We start from the raw sequence: 18132 nt of genomic DNA, 5'->3' as shown, positions 1-18132 counted from the left end.
TTTTTCGGTAAAGCGCCAAATGGAAAGTATTTTCAGCTTTTGGCCATACAATCTCTATTGCGATTAATCACCTTCAATATTTAGCAAAAGCAGCCATAGATAATACATAAGTGAATGAGTATGTCTGTGTTCCAATAAAACCGTATTTACAAAAATGGGAGCAGGCCAGATTTGGCCCACAGGCCATAGTTTGCTGATCCCTGCTTTAGACTAAGGGATAAGTTTGTCTTTCCATTTATTTTATCTAATGACTAGCTGTTTGACTTTAGAAAGTCACTTTTCTCAGAAACTTTGTGTATCTATAAAATGAGAATATCAAAGTGACCAACAATAAAATACTCCTTTGTGCCCATAGTTGTGAAAATGCAACACATCTTTAAAAACGTTTAGAGGAAATGCCCCAAATGGCCACAAGATGACATTATTTCTCTGTGATCATATCTCAGAGTCCTGTTGATGTGTCCGTGACTTTGAGACTTTCTAGGGCTCTCTCCATTTTTCTTTGTAGATATGCAGATGCCCTTTTTCATGGGGCTCCCTTTATATGGGTAGGTGTCTTTATCTCTGTATCTATGTTTACTTAAAAGGTTTTGGGTATGCTCTGATATCATTTTATCTCTGCTTATCGGCTTCATTTTCCCTTTTTGTATATTTCCTCATTTCCATTTTTGTATATTCCATGTGTCTCTGGTCTCGGTCTTGCACTCTTTGTATATTCGTACATCTGTCTCTTCTTTCTGCCCTGACTCTCTATCTTGACTATACTACTGAATAGATATATTCTTTTCACTTTTTTTTTTAAAGACAGCATCTTGCTCTGTTGCCCAGGCTGGAGTGCAGTGGCATGATCACAGCTCACCACAGTCTCGACCTCCTGTGCTCAAGCAGTCCTCCCACCTCAGCCTCCTGAGTAACTGGGACTACAGGAATGCACCACCACACCCAGCTAAATTTTTTATTTTATTTTTTTGTAGAGATAGGTATCACTATGTTGCCCAGGCTGGTCTGAACCTCCTGGGCTCAAGGGATCCTCCCACCTCAGCCTCCTAAAGTGCTGGGATTACAGGCATGAGCTACCATGCCCAGCCTTTTTTTTCACTTTTTAATGGAAAAAAAAATTAATGAAAACAATTTCTCTGTTAATTTTCAAATAGATAGCGTATTTTCTGTATCTTTCAAATCTAAAAAATGTTTCTATGTATATAAAATGGAATGTCATATGTAAATTACTTAGCACAGTAGCTGGTATACAATAGGTGCTCACATCCTTCTATCTGGCTTCCCCTTATGTGACTCCCTAAGTGATTTTTTTCACATAGATCAATGATTCTAAGCAGAAAAGAAGTTAATCCTCCATAACTACAGCATTTGTTGTTTTCTCTCCCCCTTACCCAGGACACCAATTGTTGGTGCTGAAAGCTCTTTTTCATGACTATGTTTGTACATGTATTAATATTTTGGGAACTGATGAAAGTGTAGAGTCAAAGACCAAACAAGAGATTGGCGGCCCAATCAAACTTTTGTTCAGCTCTTTATACCTTCCACGGGCTTCGTCTCTTCCATTCGCTCTGCGGTGGTTTATTGAGTGCTCACTATGGACTGGATGATGGGGAGACAGGAATGAAGAAAACAGACACAGTCTTTAACTCAGGAAGCTTATAGTTTACTGGAAGAGACAGGCAATAAATAAGTGAAGAAACAGGAATAAGTGCTGAATGCAGTGATAAGAATACCAGTGAGGGAGATCTCTCTGAGGAGCCTCTGAAGAGGAAGCCGAAGGATGAGAAGGAGTGTGCTGGGTGGCAGGAGCAATTCCGCAAGAGGGCGCTGGGTTGGGAAGCACCTGCCAGAATTCAAGGAGCTGAAAGGAGACCCTGTGGCGGAAGGAAGCCAATGAGGTAGGGGAGCAGACCAAGCGGACTGTGAGGCCAGGAGTGATCACAGGTCTGGGTTTCATTCCCATACAATGGGAAGCCACCAAAGGGTTTTAGCTATGATCTGATTTATGCAGTAAAAAAGATGGCCCTGGCTACAGTGTAGGGGAATTAAATTAGGGGAGAGTCAAGTGAGGAAACAGAGAATGGTGTCTGCCCAGAGATGGTGGCAGTGGCGGAGGAAAGAAGAGAAAGGATTTGTGAAACATTTTTGGAAGTAGAAACGACAGGATGGGCCTATTGATGAAAGGCGAAGACAGAGGGGAGGGAAAGCCAAGGCTGACGCAGGTTCCTGGCCTTAGTACTTGGGTGTTCCTTTGTGGGAGGGAGGGGTGGAGTGGTCCACTTTGAACATGTTCTATTAGAGGTAGCAGTGGACATCCAAAGGATGATGTCAGGTAGCCAGTCAGAGATATGCATTTGACCTGGGACTAGGGATTTGGGTTGGAGGTATAAATTTGGAATTGTCAGTCAGGGGAATAACGTTATCCCCTAGTGAAAGGGGAGAGAAAGAAGAGAAGGCCCAGGACCTGGCCTGGGGACTCCAACATTAAAAGGGAAGGGAGAGGAAGAAGGAATTATGGTGGGGAAAGGAGAGGAAGCCAGAGAGAGAGCAGGAAACAGAGGAGGGTGGCCTCCTCGGCCTAGAGGGGAGAGTGCTTTCAGAAGACAGCGGTGGGGAAAAGGCAGAGAGAGCAACAACTATGCCAGATACCTGAGAGGCCGAGGGGCATGAGGACAGAAAAGGGCACCCCGAGATGTGGGTGGGGTGCTACCCATGACAGTAGCAGGAAAAGCTGTGTCAGAATTGGGGTAGGAAGGTGGATGGGGGTGGGGCAAATAGGCAGCAGGAAAGTGGAGAGAGAAGTTTGGTTTTACATGGGAATAAAGAAATATACCTGCAGAGGATGAGCTGCCGAGGGTGGGATATTTGGGGACAAGAAATGCTGGAGTGTGTTTGGAAATATCAACATGATCACTGGAGAGTGAGAGATTGTGCCCCGGGTTTGTTGTTTTTCTAAATAATGATAAGAACTTCTGATTGTGTAACTCCTCACAGTTTACAAAGTGTTGTCACACACACTCTGGCACCTCATCCTCACAGCCATCCTGCGAGGTATGCAGCAGCCCCCTTTCCAGATGCAGAAGCCAAAGCTTAGAAGAACCGAGGGACAAGCTTGGGGTCAGAGCCAGGAGGTGGCAGGGCCAGGACCCCACCCCCAGGCTGCTCTCGGCAAAACCCAGGACCCTGCTGTCCCCACAGTGGTACTGTCCCAGTGAACTGGCACCAAAATGGGATGGTTCTCACAGCACGGGTCGGTTGTGCCTTTGATGGCGTCTCTCAAGCAGATTTTACAGTTCCACTGAGCCCGTCACCCCTGCCTACTGGCCCATCGTTTGGGAAGCCATAGCTGCTTCAAAACATGGGACTTTGCTCCACTTCCTGGCTCCATTTAACTGAGCTTCGAAGTCTTCAGAATTTATAAAAGTGCCCAAAAGTCTCTGACAGGTGTCAGAGAAAGTGTGTAAGCCCACATAGCTCACACCCAGCTTCTCAGGCTCGTCAGCGTGGGGACTGCCAGCAGCGTGACAGTGGGCAAGTCATCTAACCTCTGAACCTCAGTCTCCACGTCGTGAAATGGGGTGTTAATAAGACCCATGTCCTAGGATCGTTGTGAGGATGGAATGAGACAGTGGGTACAAAGCACTTAGCATAACTCTCGGCACGCAGTGGCTGCTCTGCTAATGCTACCCATGATTATTTTTATTCGTTCATTCATTCACCCACTGATTCACTCGTTCTTGCATCAAATAGACATTTGTTAAGCACCTACTCTGTGCCAAGCATTGCTCCAGGCACAGCAAATGCAGAGATGCATCCACTCCACATGCTTCCTGAGCTCAAGAAGCATGTTTTAATGAGGAAAGTGATGTTGGAACACAAACAATTCTGGCCGCACAGCAATAACCAAGGTGCAAAATGCTGTGGGTTTCCAGAGAAGAGAAGGTCACATCCAGCAGGGGCAGTCGGGGCAGGCTTCGTGGGAGGCTGAGAAGGTGGGAAGAGCATTCCCTGTGGGAGGGGACCGCTGCAGCTGAGCAAAACCACAGGAGCTGGAAAGGGCAGAGCACACTCAGAGGATGGTGAGGAAGCAAACAGGAGCGTCAGCCTCAAGAAGAAGTGGGGGAGGGAAGAAGGCTGGTTCTCCTGGTTTTCTTGGGGGATTGTGAGAGGCTCTGAGTGTTGGTCCAGCAGACTCAGCAGAGAGCAGCCTGGGTGAAAGGAGGGAGTGGCAACTCCAGGCACTACCCTGGCCTTGCACCATGGGGTGCCAAGAACCCAACCTAGGAGCTGTTGGTCTGGTTTTGTATCTGTAGTCCTGGGAGGCAGTGGGGGCTGGGGGAGATGAGGGGCAGAGTGTCAGGATGCATCCCAAGCTACCACATAGGTTTAGGGAAGCCTTTGTGGCGTGTGCTCACTCTGTAACAGATCGAAGAATTTGACCCAGCCTAGCAACCTCACCGCTGGAACTGGCACTCAAAATCCTTTAAAGAAGAGAGAGCCAGGGCCAACTGCCTTTCCGGGGTTACTACCATGGTGCAGGGACCTTGTGTGTACCCCAGCTACTCCAGATTCAGGGCAGAAGGACTGGACTCCAACATGTGAGGAGGCCTTGATCCCTCACCTCGCACTGGGAGCTGGCTTCAGGGGGTGGTGAAGACATTCTAGGAGACCCAAGGGGCAGGGGCACAGAGGAAGGGTGTCAGTGCTGGGTTTATGTGGTGGCTTCTCAGCCACAGCCTGGGACAGGGGGCGCCTGCTCTGATCATCTCATAAGGTTAGTGAGACTCACAACCCACAGAGTCCAGGGGCTTTTAAACTCCAGCTCTGGAATCCCTTGTTCAAACAACGTATTGTGGAATGTGATGCATAAAACAAAATGCATTAACACACAGATGCTCTAGTTGAACGGAGCAGCGGGCCCCCGGGGCTGCTTTTTACCACACATGTCATGACCCTCAGATTTTGTCCAACTCTTGCATTTCACAGAAGAGAAATGCAGAGCCTAGAGAGAACTGACCAGCCCAAGGCCACCAACCTCATCTCTGGCAGAGCTAGGAACTTTAAGAAGTAAATGAGCCCAAGGATGAGAAAGTGCTTTGTAAAGTGTAAAGTGCTATTGAAATGTAAGACTACGGTAATCTTCGCCAGCTACATCTCCATGAAATTCTCAGGCATTTCTCAGGGGCACTACTTTGTGGGAGGCAGCCAGGGGGAAAAATGAACAAGCCTGAGAGTGCTGGCATCATAGGCAGTACGGAAAGAACTTGGGGTTTGGACCCTGAAGACACAGAGGCCCAGCGCTGCCACTAACAAGTTGTGTAAACTTGGACCTCACTTCAGTTTCCTTTTCTGGAAAAATGCTTTGCCTACCTTCCTTCTGAGACGGTGTGGGGCTCAAGGGAGACCGTGCATGTGAGGGTGCTTTTAACAAGGCCAAGCACTCCGCAAATACAGCAGTCTTACAAGGTGCAGTAGTGATGGAAAAGCAGAAGACCCCAAGGCTTGCAAGACTCGTGTTCAGCCCTCACAGGCACTTCCTGTCCCCGAGCACTGGAGCCAGCTGCTGACAGTTCTGGAACCCAAGTGCTTGTCTCCCCTGGCCCTTGGCTAGACACATCTCCACAGGTCATGCTGCACCCTGGACATGCAGCCCTCAGACGCTCTTCGTCAAGGTGTCTAAGGCGCGACCTCCCATCACCGGGTGCTGACTCAGCCCCCAGGAGCTCCATCTCTCCTTTCACACCCTGTGGGGGCCAGAAGGCGCCCAGCCAGCTGCTCAGCATCCCCTAAACCTCGCTGGCTTCTGCATCTTGGGATGGTGCAGCGGGCCAGACTGGATTTGTTTCAGGAAAGAAAGAGGTGATTTCTCTCAAAGACCTTGGAGAGCTCTTCCTGCCCTCCTTGGGTGTTCCCAGCTGGGGGCCCTCCGGAGCCAGTGTCTGCATTTCCCTCTGAATGTGCACATTCAGGCTGAAACGTAGGAAGAGGTGGGGGACCCTGTGGATGAGGTCTGTTCCATTCTTTGGGAGAACCTGGCAAGCTGGTGCTCCCAGCGGGCAGGAAGAGGCCTCAGACATTCATTTCTGTGCTGCCTGGGGTGTGACCCTGGGCATGCTGACTTCCTGCAGGGCCCTTGTTTTCTCCATATGGGAGGGTGATGCAAAGAAATCGACCATGGGACACCTGAGTTTTTATGATTCAGACATGAGCTCAGAGCTTTCATTCATTCAATTAGCCAATAAATATTTATTGAGCACCTGTTGAATGCTAGGCATGGTTCTAGGCACTGGGGAACAAAACAGACAAGAAGTTCTGCCTTCATGGAGCTGACATTCTAATGGGACCAGACAGAGAAGGAAGAGATAAATGAGAATATGGAATTGTCAGCTGTTGGTCAGAGCTCTGAGAAGAGAGCATTAGTGAGAGATAGAGAACAGGGTGGTGTTGCAGTGGTGGGGGTGGTTGCTAATTTTTGGAGCGTGTGCAGGCAAGGCCTCACTGAGAAGGAACAGGGGGGCAAAGGTTTAAGGGAGATGAAGGCGGGAGCCAGCGGTGTGGATGTCTGGAGGAACAGCATCCTAGGCAGAGAACAGCAAGTGCAAAGTCCCTGAGGCAAGAACGTGCCTGGGCTTCAGTACAGCGAGGAGGGAGTTGCAGGCGCAGGAGAGTGAGACAGAGGAGAGATAAGTAGTGATGGCTTTTAACCTTTTGTCTTGAGTTCTTAGAAAAAGATCCAGCATGTCTGTCTAATAACTTTAGACATGTTCGTGTTCTCCCAACTGAGAGGCTAATTTCATCCCTCTGTTTAAATGCGGTGACTTTGTCAGGAGAGTTGTTCAAACCTCAACATCAAAGCCTCCTGCTCCTCCAGGGCTCATTCACACAGGGACTCGGGACTCTGGATAGAAAGGGCCTTGGTTCAACTCCCAGCACCTGACACTTCCTAGGCTGTGTTACCTTGGAAAGGGCATTCAGCCTCTCTGAGCCTCAGTTTCCCTGATAAACCTCATCGGTTGCCTCATCCGCAAAACGGGTTACTAATACATGCCTACCTCTCTTGATTGTTAAATTTAAATTAATGAGATCATAAATGTGAAAGTGCCTTTTGCATTGAAATGGGCAAGATGAGCATCAGGAAGTTCTTTGTTTTCCTCAGTGGAGCCTGTGGGAAAGGTCTGTCCGTGGTTCCCACTTCCCTCCACCACCCAGCTGCTTATATGGTGTCCCACATGGCCCCTGCTGACTCTCACTGCACCCGAGCCCAAATCTGATTCAGGGACACTCATCCAACACTCAGGGCTCCGTGAGGCAAGGCTGGCTGGGTTCCCCAGGAACACTCTGGGGCTGACTTGCCTCATAGCGTGTCCGGGAGGACTCCCAACCCATTGTACTGGTCGGATGGGACTGGGTGGGCCCAGCGGCTCCTCTCCAGCATCCCCTCCCCATTCCTCCTCCAGGTACAATGGCCCCAACCTGGTTCTGAAGTACGACCGGGCCCAGAAACGGCTGGTGAACATCGCGGTCGACGAGCGCAGCTCACCCTACTACGCGCTGCGGGACCGGCAGGGGAACGCCATTGGGGTCACAGCCTGCGACATCGACGGCGACGGCCGGGAGGAGATCTACTTCCTCAACACCAATAACGCCTTCTCGGGTAAGGGCTGGGGCCCAGGTCTTTTCCTGCTTCCCATCTTCTCCCTCCCAGCACCAACTTGGGGAGGGCCGTGGGAACCCTGGCCCTTTCTCAGGCAACTGTCATCGTCCCCTTAGGCACTGCCCCCTGCTGCCGCAGGACCTCTCTGGGTCCCAGAACGACTTCTCTTGCGTCTGAGCCTGTAGGTCTCATCTCCTGAACTCTGGGCCTGGAGATGGACAGGGTGAGCAGAGACCAAGGCTCTCCCTCAGACTGAGTATCCCCACCACCACCTCCTAATGTGAGCCCTCCTCACCCCTCTCCCCAAATTCTTGCCAAGCACCTACACTATGCCAGCCTAGAGGTGCTGAGAATACAACTGTATAGAAGAGAGACCTTGAGTTCATGGAGCCTTTTCTTGCAGGAGCTTCTCGAACTGAAGTGTGCATCCGAATTCCCTAGAGGTCTTGTGCAAACGCAGACTGATTCAGCAGGTCTGGGTGGGGCCGAGACCCTGCACTTCTGACCCGCTCCCAGGCTATGATGACGATGCCTCTGGGTCAGAGACCACACTTTAAGTAACAAGGTCCTGCGTGCTAAGGAATGGATGAGGGAAATTGATGCCCAGAAGGCTAAATGACAGTGACAATAATAACAGTTAATACTTAAGTAGCACCTATTGTGTGTCAGACCCTGATATAAGCATTTACATTAATTATCTCATTTAGGCCTCACACACCTCAGTACTGGTAAATGCCACTGTACAATTGAGGAAACTGAGGCACAAAGAGGTTACCTGACTTGCCCAAGGCCACGCAGCTTGTAAGTCCCAGGATTCAAACCCAGGAGTCTGACTCCAGATCCATCCTCTTAATAAAGATGCTCTACGGCTTTCCTCAACCCTGTGTCCTCACTGCCTCTTGGAGAGCCTAGCTTGCAGTGCTTGCTCAGTGTCTCCTGATTTGGGGGCTGTGCCCTTGTGGCAGCAGATCAAGGTGGTTTCCCACCCCTGATGCTTGCATTTTCTCAGGCTCAGATCTCAGGATCTCAGCCCAGGCCTGTGGGGCTGTAACATCTCTGTGGAAGTCCCAGGCCACAGTGTCCCGAGATGAGGGACACTGTGAGGGATGTAGGGCCCTGTGTCCCTGTGGGGCCAGGCTGAATATGCAGTGGGCTCCTCCAGAAGGCAGCCCTCTTTCGGGTCTGCTTTGGATGAAGCTCTGTGGTTCAGACTTGAGCAGTCATCATCCTGGACCTCCCAACCTCCTGGAGGCCGGTAACTGCCTGGCTATGAGGACCACCTTCCTTGTGCTCCACTCCCCACCCTGACACATATACACTGGCTTTCCCCTGAGCCACAACTTTACCGTTTTTGGTTGTTGAGCCCAAGCCAGGATCCAGCCCCTAGACTGCCCCTGATGTTGAGTCCTGCAGTTGCATGAATGGGAGGGGAAGAGGTTAGGGGTCATGCCAGGGGCAGGGGCAGGCAGTGCTGTCTGGCTGGCAGCCAGCCTCATGCAGCCAAGAAACAATGAGCCACAGCCCTGAGTGGTGTTTTATGGGTTTTCATCTCATCTTGCCACCAAGTGAGGCCTGAGAGATAGTAATTATCCCTACACAAATATCAGGGCATGATTATGCAGCTGGATTTACTGCCCTCTCTCCAGCCAAGCCAAGATTGGATTAGGACACAATTAATTGATGGGCTGATCAACTCTTTAATTGGGACAAGGTCAGAAAGGGAGCAGTGTCAAGGGATGCCTGCAGAAGGGGTGAGTCCCCAGGAAGTCTCCCAGAGGCTGGGAAGCTGGAGCAAGGAGAACTGTGGAAGTGTGGGCTCAGCAAGCAGATGCCAGAGGAAGGGGACAGACCATCCCCTATTCACCAAGCACAGAGCACCTGCTGTGGCAGCCACCAGGTGTCTCTGAAGCAGCAGCCCCTCCCACGCTCTTAGAGTGCTGCATTGTGAATCCCAGAGCCCTGGTTCCCTGCCCAGGCTGCACATCAGGGTCACCTGGGGAGCTTTCAACAATCCCAGCTAAGCGGCACTCCAGTCAATCCCATCAGAACCTCTAGGAGTGGGACGCAGTCACCAGATGGTAAAGACCTCCAGGCAATTCCCCATACACCAAGGTGGGAGGCCACTACCTCAGAATCACGCTGGTTTCATGCTCAGCCTCACAACAACCCTACTCATTTATTAATGCATTCATCCATTGGACAAATATTTACTGAGCACTTACTATTCTAGGGACTGAGGATGCTTCAGTGAATAAAACACAAAAATCCTGCCCTCATGAAGTTTACACTCTATCCTCAACACAGCCTTGCGTTTCTCTGGGTATCTGAGTCCCCTCTCCCAATGCCCTGCCTGTACTGTAAGCTCCTTGAAGGCAAAACCTTGTATCGTTCATGTTGTGGCCCCCTTCAGCCCCAGTCAGACATTACACATCCTAAGAGCTAAGTTAAAATTTGATAAATAAATCCCAGGAAGAACAGGCAGGCGTGAGTTGTTGGGCCTGAGAGAGGGTTTGCCAACTGAGGGAAGTCAAGAAAGGCAGGCGCAGTGGAGGCACCAGAAAGGCCCTGGGCTCCTGAGATCGAGGGCATAAGTGTGCACTGGGAGAGGCCGGAGCCGGCCCCTGGGGTGGGGGGTAAGGCAACAGTGCCCAGCAGCCTCAGTGCTGGCCACCTTCTATGGGTTTCAGGGATGTCTGTGGGTTTGAGTTCATTTTTCAGTTGAGTGATCCCATTGACTCATCAGCAGTGGGCAGGGTGTGGAGCAGGGACATTGTGCCGTGTCAGCACTTCCTTGGGCCCAGCTGGCATGGCACTCAGCCATTGCCACCCTGCCCACTCTCCAGGGGCCCCCAACCAGCCCAGGCATGCCCATGGCATTTGGCTGTGCCCATGGCATGTGCCAGGGTGTTGGAGCAACCTGTGGAAGCATGGTCCCTCTCTCCTCCCTTGGCCAGCCTTTGGGATGGTAGCATTGGAGTTCCTGGAAGAGGGCGAGCACCCTGCATTCCAACAACATCCTGGGGGCGTCATTCTGTACAAACCTGGGGTCTGCCCCTTATTTACTGTGTGACCTTGGACAGGTTACTTGACCTCTCTCAGCCTCAACTCCCTCGTCTAAAATCACACCAACTTCTTAAGCTCAATTCCCGCCAGTGGCTCCATAGACTATACCCAAAGCCCTTCCCATCGCCTACAGCACCCCTCCTATGTGACCCGGGTTGCCTTTCCGATCTTCTTTCCTCCACTCTTCCTCTTACTCACTGCCTTCCCACCTGAGGCCTTCGTACTTGCTGTTCCCTCTACCTGAAACGCTTTTCCCACTGATGTTCTCCAGGCTCACTCCTTCATTCAGGCCCCTCCTCCAGTGAGATCTTTCCTGAGCCCCTTATCTAAAATTGTAACCCCATTACCCTCTGTGCACTTAACTGGCTTTATTTTCCTTCACAGTACTGACCACTATCTGAAAATAAGCGATTTTTTGTTTGTTGTCCATCTCTCCTACTAGGGTCTTAGTTCCATGGGAGTGTCTTGTTCACTGCCATAGTCCAGATCCAAAGGAGTGCCTGTCACTTAGTAAGCATTAAATACATATTTTTGAATGAACACCTGAGATAGTGAATGAAAGCACTTATTACAGTGCCCAGGACTTAATAAGCACTCCACACAATAGCCGTTTTAGTCCTGTGGCTCTGAACAAAGCCAGAGCCACTCAAAGTGTCATGGGCAGAGGTCCACAGGCCTTCCTCCTGGCCTGTGGGAAGGAGAGACCATGGGAGCAAAGAGAAAAGGACCGCAGTATAACACCATGCAGATGAGGGGCCCAGTGGGCCTGGGTCAAGGGCTGAGAATTGGCAAGTGGGTAAGGGAAAGGAGAAGGAGGAAGACTGACCACCATCCCAGGACGGCCTGGGCCAGGAAACCAGCTTATGGCTTCACCAGCCTGGAAAAATACAAGCCACTGAGTAGCATCTCAGGCAACACTACTCAGGGAAACCAGGTAGGAGAGTGTGTAGGACGCAGGGGGACAAGAGGCAGGTGCCAAAACCTCACCTCCATATCCAGGAACCTAGGATGTTCTGCAGCTCCTGGTCAGAGCCCATCCCCTGGGGGATCACACACTAGCTCACCCCTGCTGCTTCACTGAATAGCACTGAGCACTCCCACCCACATGGGCTGGTCTGGGGTAACGAACAGAAGCATGGGTAGCAGATGGCTCAGTGTGAACTGTGAGCCCCTACAGGATTTTCATGTATTTTCATGCATTCAGTTCCACAAAATGATGATTGAAGATCTGCTATGTGTGGGGTACTGCTCAAATAATTTATGTGTCTCCCTCCTTCCTACATAAACAGCACGCCCAACTCATGGTTCCACTCTTTGCTCTTTTCATTTAACAATGCAGTTTGGATTTGATTTCATGGCAGTACGCAGACAGCTTTCTCATTCTTTTTATGGTTGTATAGTACTCCACTGTGCCATTAATTTAATTGGTCTTCTATTGATGAAAGATTACTTGCAGTCAGGTTTTTGCCTTTCGCCCTTACAAAGCATGCTACCAAATGAGTAAGTTTGTACCACATGCCATTTCCCACAATTGCAGGCATGTTTGTGAGTTCGTAGAAATAGAATTACTGCCTCAAATGAATATACATGTGTAGTTTTCATAGCCACTGCCAAATTGTCCTTCCTAGGGCCACTGCTCAGGACGTTCCCATCAACCAAATATGCAAGCAAGCACTTTCCAACACCCCCAACACAATATTTCATCTATTTTTACAGTATTTGCTAATCTGACGGGGAAAAAATGATATCTAAGTACAGTTTTAATTTTCATTTTTGTTAAAATGAAGGAGACTGAGAAGATTTTTATATATTTGGATCTCTTGTCTGCTCATAGCCTCTGCCTATTTTTGTATTGATTATTGGTCTTTTCCTTATTGAGTTGTAACAGCTCTTTATAAATTAGGGAATTAGCCCTTTGTCTATAGAACAAGTTGAAGATCCTTTTCCCTTGTTTGTCTTTTTTTTCTTTTGTCTTTGCTCTTGGTGGATGTTGTAATGTGGAACATTTTCATTTTTATGGACTTGGATTTATCACTTTTTTTGTGGGGGGGCTCTGTGTCATACTTAAAGAGGCCTTCAGCAGAGGTTCTTGTAACTTCTTAGAGAGGAGAAGGAGCATCAGTCACCTCGATAAAGAGAAGGGTGTTTGGATGGGTGGTACTTCCAGCCTCTTCTGCCTTCACAGCAGAGGAGCTGACTGATCTTGAGAGAAGCACCCCTGGTCGGGCAGCTCCTCCACCTAGTCCCAGTTCCAACTGTACCCAGATATTCTGCACCTCACTACTCCAAGTGTGACGCATGGGCCATAAGCATGGCAATCAGCTAGGCGCTCTTAAAAATGCAGACTCTTAGGCCCCACTACAGACCTCCGAAACCAGAATCTGAATTTAATCTCCAGGAGCTTCCTGAACCCAGCAAAGTCTGAGATGTATGGCCCTATGGCTCCACCCTCTTTTCCTAGGATTCTCTAGGTCCTAAAATGGATTCTAGGGTCTCCTGATCCCCCAGCCAGATTTTACTTGGATGCAAAGTCCTGATTTGCAGCTCTCCCAGCATGGGCCAAAGCAGCACAATACAGAACATGGGACCCCAGAGGCCATTCCCATGGTCCTAACAAGGACCCTTGGGATCTGGGACTGCCTCCCATGAGTGACCCAGCTCTTTAATAACATGAGAGGGGGCTCTGCAACAGACAGACCACCTCACAACAGCTGTGCAACCTTAGGCAAATGACCTAACCCTCTGAGCCCCAGTTTCTCTCTGTGAAATGAAGACTCCACCTTCCTGGCACTGCTGCGGAGAGCACTGAAGGAGCTGATGTGGGCAAAGTGCCTGGCGGGAGCTGATCGGGTTTCCCTCTTCACCTTGGGATGGGGGAAGGAAGGCTGGGGTCAGCATTTACATCAGGGACCCAGCACAGCCTGGGCTCCTCTTTGAAAATGTCCTTTGACTGAATGTGTTCTTTCTTCCCCTGGAGCCATCACTGTCTTGCTAGTTTTCCATTGACTAAGTCTTATAAAGCCTTTTATACTTAACATCACAGTTGCCTCCTGAGTTGAGGATCTGCTGTGGTCATGTGCTGTGATTTCCTGGATGATGGTGGTGATGGTGATGGTGTTGTTACTATGTATTTAACTTACCATGTGCCAGGTATTGTTCTCAGCACTTTACGTACATTATCTAATTTAACCCTCACAACAACCTGATGAATAGGTGGCCATTCTCATTCCATTTTACAGATCAGAAAAACACAAGTTCATGAGTTGCCCAAGATCCACCTAGAGGGAGCGATGTTGCTCGCTACCTCCCCAGCCCTGCTGTTTGCCTGATGGATGAGGTTGGAGGCTGAGGCCTCTGTCTTGCCACAAGAACCTGCGCACCCTTCTCTCTACCACCAATACCAGACCATGAGACAGACCATCTCCCAGGTGGGGAAAGCCCCCTGGGGAGGAGGCATTCCAATCCAGTGATCCTTAGGGAGAATCCTTTATGACACAACCTCATGCTCCCAGTGGCTCCAGGTGCCCTCTCATTCCCCTTTTCTAGTCTTCTGATGCCTCCTTCTCTGTCCCAAATGTGGTTTCTCCCCGGGACTCAAGCGACCCTGTTTATGGCCTGGCCTTTCCCTTCTCCCTAGCTCCAGACTCACTACTCTGTAAGGAGTCATGCCTCATAGCCAGTGACCTCTTGGCCACCCTGTGGTCACTTTAAATCAAAACTGTCTGAAGCCAGGCTCCTGCTCACCGCCAGCGAGCTCAGCATCCCTGCTTGGGTCACTGTTTCCACATTTTGGACAGCTCCCTCACTCTGCTGGCCACACTCAGCCAACCCCTCCTGCACCGGTGCTTCCTCCCCATCCTGATCAAGCCTGAGCTCCTACAAAAGTGGCCACTCGTTGCATTTTCTCCCTCACTAGCGCATTCACCCTTCACTCCCCTGCCAACTTAATCTTCCAGAAACACTGTATTCCCCTGACTTTCCCCATATCAGAAGCCACCAATGGCCCCTTTGCCTTCAGTACTGGGTCTCCCCCACCCTGCCATGCTTCTCCTCCTCCACCTGCACAAACCCCCCTCTCCAGGCAAACTCAATGTCCCCTCTGTGCCTTTTTCTTGCCATCCTGCCTAAACTGTAGAGTGCAGTGCTGTTGTTACTCTGACCCTTCAGTCTCAGTTCAGGTGCCTCCTCCCTTATGAAGCCCTCCCTGATCACAGCGACCTCTTCCATCCTGATTTCAAGGCATTTCCCGACATACTGTGCAATTCTGCCCTGCTGGGCTCTGCCAGCTATGGAATCTTAGGAAATTCCCCTTCTCTCTCATGCCCCAGGCACTTCATGTGTAAAGGAATCATGAAAATAGTACCCACCTTGAGGTTTGTGGTGAGGGTTAATGAGTGAATATATGTGAATTTCCTGGCACCTGGCAAGTGCTATAGACATAGCAGTATCATTCATTTCATGGCTGTCTCCTGGTATCTCCTTTACCTGTCCCTGGTGTTGTGGGTGGACTCTAAAAGCCCCTAGTCAGGGACAAAGGCATACTTCCCCTGGCCTCCCACGGCATCTGGTGTAGCACCTGGCCCCTTGCAGGGCATGGTGGGCACCTGAGCCTCACCCACAGACCCCTCCCTCTGGCCTCCTGGCAGCAAATGGTGGTTCTACTGGACTCTGAGACCTTCAAGGCTCCTTTAATGCCAAGATGCCAGAATCGAGGTGGAAATGGGAATCCCCAGACTTGCCTCTCATGGGGGCTGTGACTCAAGGGCCCCCTGCCCTGCCCCAGATGCCCCCCTGTTTCTCCCAGGCCTCTACCTTCTCCGTGTCTTTCCCCAGGGGACTCAAGAGAATACCTCTCTCCTGCTCCTCTTCCTCACCTCACCTCTTCCCAAACAGCTGCCCCCACCCTCTTATGAGGGACCCCAGGGCAGAGTGCAGTTCTTGTGCAGCTACAAGGAGCCAGAAGGCAGGACTGCATGCTGACATGGGCCAGGGGCCAGTGCTGGGTGTTTATTGCCTGTGCCATCGACCCGCACAGCTCGCTGTTTATCTGTCTTCCTGACACACCTAATTACCCAGGTTGCAGCTGCCAGAGCGTTTGCTCTTCCTAAATCACAGGCTCCCATCTCTCCTGTCGCCCAGGCCTCTGGGCCTCTGCCTGCAGAAGGGCTGCCATTGATTTTGCCGTTCCCATTTATGATCTACAAGGCTCTGCATGGCTGTTGCACATTTTACCTTAATTAGTTTATTCTTCTGGGCATCCCTGTTGAGCTCAGGAGCCAGGAGGCTGAAGAGTGGGAGAGGCCAACAGCACAGGCGCCCTAACACCTCCGGCTGAAAAGCTCTGAGCCTGACCAGACATCAGCACCTTAGGACAGCAACTTGCTAAGGACAGCACCAGTTACACAGGGCGCTACGAGGTGGTCTACAAAAAGGGGTTCCATGGCCAAGGAACATTTGGGAAAGGCTGGGTTAAATAAAATTAAACAGGTAATTCATTGCAGGAGTTCTTGACGTTCTAATAGATCAATGTCCAGGGGGAATCTCCAAGAGGTGGGTGAGTGTGCCATCTTTCCCAAGCTCACATGATCACAGAGTCCTTTCTCCAGGCTCCTCATAGAGACCAGAGTCCCACAAAGCACACTTTGGGAAATTCTGCCTGAGGTGGACAGGAGGAACTGGAGGTGAGAAGTCAAACAGAGGGGGACAGAGTCACCCTAGACCTAGTTTCTCCTCTAGATAGCTAAGGCGGGAACTTGGGAGCTTGAGAAATTTCTCTCACTGAATCCAGAGGTGTCCATCAGAGCTCTGCAGAACCCCAGCTGCCACACCCATTTTCTCCCTGACTCCATGCCGGCCCAGGCTTCAGTGGAGTGTGACCCAGGCATCTCAGGGATGATGCTAGCTGGAGGTACAGCATCTAAAGGGGCCCTGGTTGGGCAGAGATGGGCAAGGGCTGCTTGCTGATGGTGAGGGCTGGAGACCCGGAAGCCTGCAGGGGCTATCTGCAGAGGCTCCCAGGCATCTGGAAGCAGTAGCAAGCCTGCCACTGCCTCCAGAACAGCCATGATGATGGTGGCCTAAGTCCAAATCCCTTCTCGAGAGCCCTGAATTCCAGAACCCTCTGAACACTTCAAGTCCATTTTTTAAGTTTTGTGGGAAATTCAATTGATAGCAAAACCTGTCCTGGGCTAATCTGAGCTATTTATAGGCTTTATTTATCCCACTTAGGGTGAATATTCATATAATTCACTGCAGAAATATTAATGTGTTTAATTACAGGGTGCTGCCTCCATCCCTGCTGGGGGTGTTATGTAATAAACGGTGTGTGCACTGTGTTACCTTTCCAAAATCTGAAGGAAAAATATGTAAATTCCTGCACACATTTGACTCCCAGGAATTTTGAGGAGGGGCTGTGGACTTGGGGTCTCAGAGCTGCCCCTGAACTCTCTCCATGTGCGTTTCTCATGTAATTCCCACAACGATGCTGGGAGGGAGGCAGAGCTGTTATCCACAACTTTTAGATGAAGAAACCAAGACCTCGGGCCTCACAGCTAACGAGCCTCAGATGTGGAACGCGACTCCGGTCTACTGGGTCGGGGCCCTGTGGTTTTGTTCGGGTAATCCGCAACCCAGTTTCCCCCATGTGCATCCAGGCCACAGCAGCTCTGTGCAGGTCCCTTCTGGGCTCCACAGAAATGGGCCTGTGCTGAAGCCTCCATCTGCAAGCCCTGCAGGCCTCCTGGGTCTGCCTCCACTCAGCGGAAGGGACTTTTCCTCCTCCCTGGGTCAGGCTTCTCTGGAGAGAAGGCAGGAGAGAGGGTGCCGGTTCCCTGCTGTCGGGTGAGGACCCTTTGGGCCAACTCCAGACCCCACCGATGATGCTTCTGCTCCTGTGGGTCCTGCAGTCTCAGGGGGTCGCAGCATGAGGACCCCTCAGAGACCAAACCTTTTGTTCTCTCCTGGGTGGAGCCACCTGAGGGGTCGAGGGTCACTTACACACTCCCCTCACCTATGCATACTCCCACAAGTACTCACGCTCATCTGCTCATTTCCACACACACACTTGCCTGTTCTCACACACTCTACGCTCACACTCACCTCACTCGTGCCCACACTCATCCTCACTCTCACTCACTCCCTCACTCTCACCCCCTTCTCACACTCACCCCCTCACACTCTCACCCCCTCTCACACTCACCCTCCCCACACTCACTCTCACTCACCCCCCTCACACTCACTCTCACTCACCCCCTCTCACACTCACTCTCAACCCCCTCTCACACTCACCCCCCCACACTCACTCTCACTCACCCCCCCTCACACTCACTCTCACTCACCCCCCTCTCACACTCTCAACCCCCTCTCACACTCACCCCCCCAACCCCCCCCTCCCACCCAAACCCCCCCCCCCCCCC

General features: G+C 50.8%; 1 protein-coding gene across 1 annotated transcript in view; it reads left to right on the top strand.

The window, feature by feature from the left end:
* CRTAC1 (cartilage acidic protein 1) overlaps positions 1 to 18132 on the top strand; it is a 150176-nt gene that overhangs the window by 86175 nt on the left and 45869 nt on the right. The window contains exon 3 of the mRNA XM_025397505.1: positions 7458 to 7654. Within this exon, the coding sequence (XP_025253290.1) occupies positions 7458 to 7654 (197 nt within the window). The remainder of the gene's footprint in view (positions 1 to 7457; positions 7655 to 18132) is intronic.

Source organism: Theropithecus gelada, chromosome 9, assembly GCF_003255815.1.
Source record: "Theropithecus gelada isolate Dixy chromosome 9, Tgel_1.0, whole genome shotgun sequence".
NCBI classification, from domain to species: Eukaryota; Metazoa; Chordata; class Mammalia; order Primates; family Cercopithecidae; genus Theropithecus; species Theropithecus gelada.
Note: the sequence above shows the minus strand (reverse complement) of the source record. Positions and strands in the feature narration are given on the sequence as shown.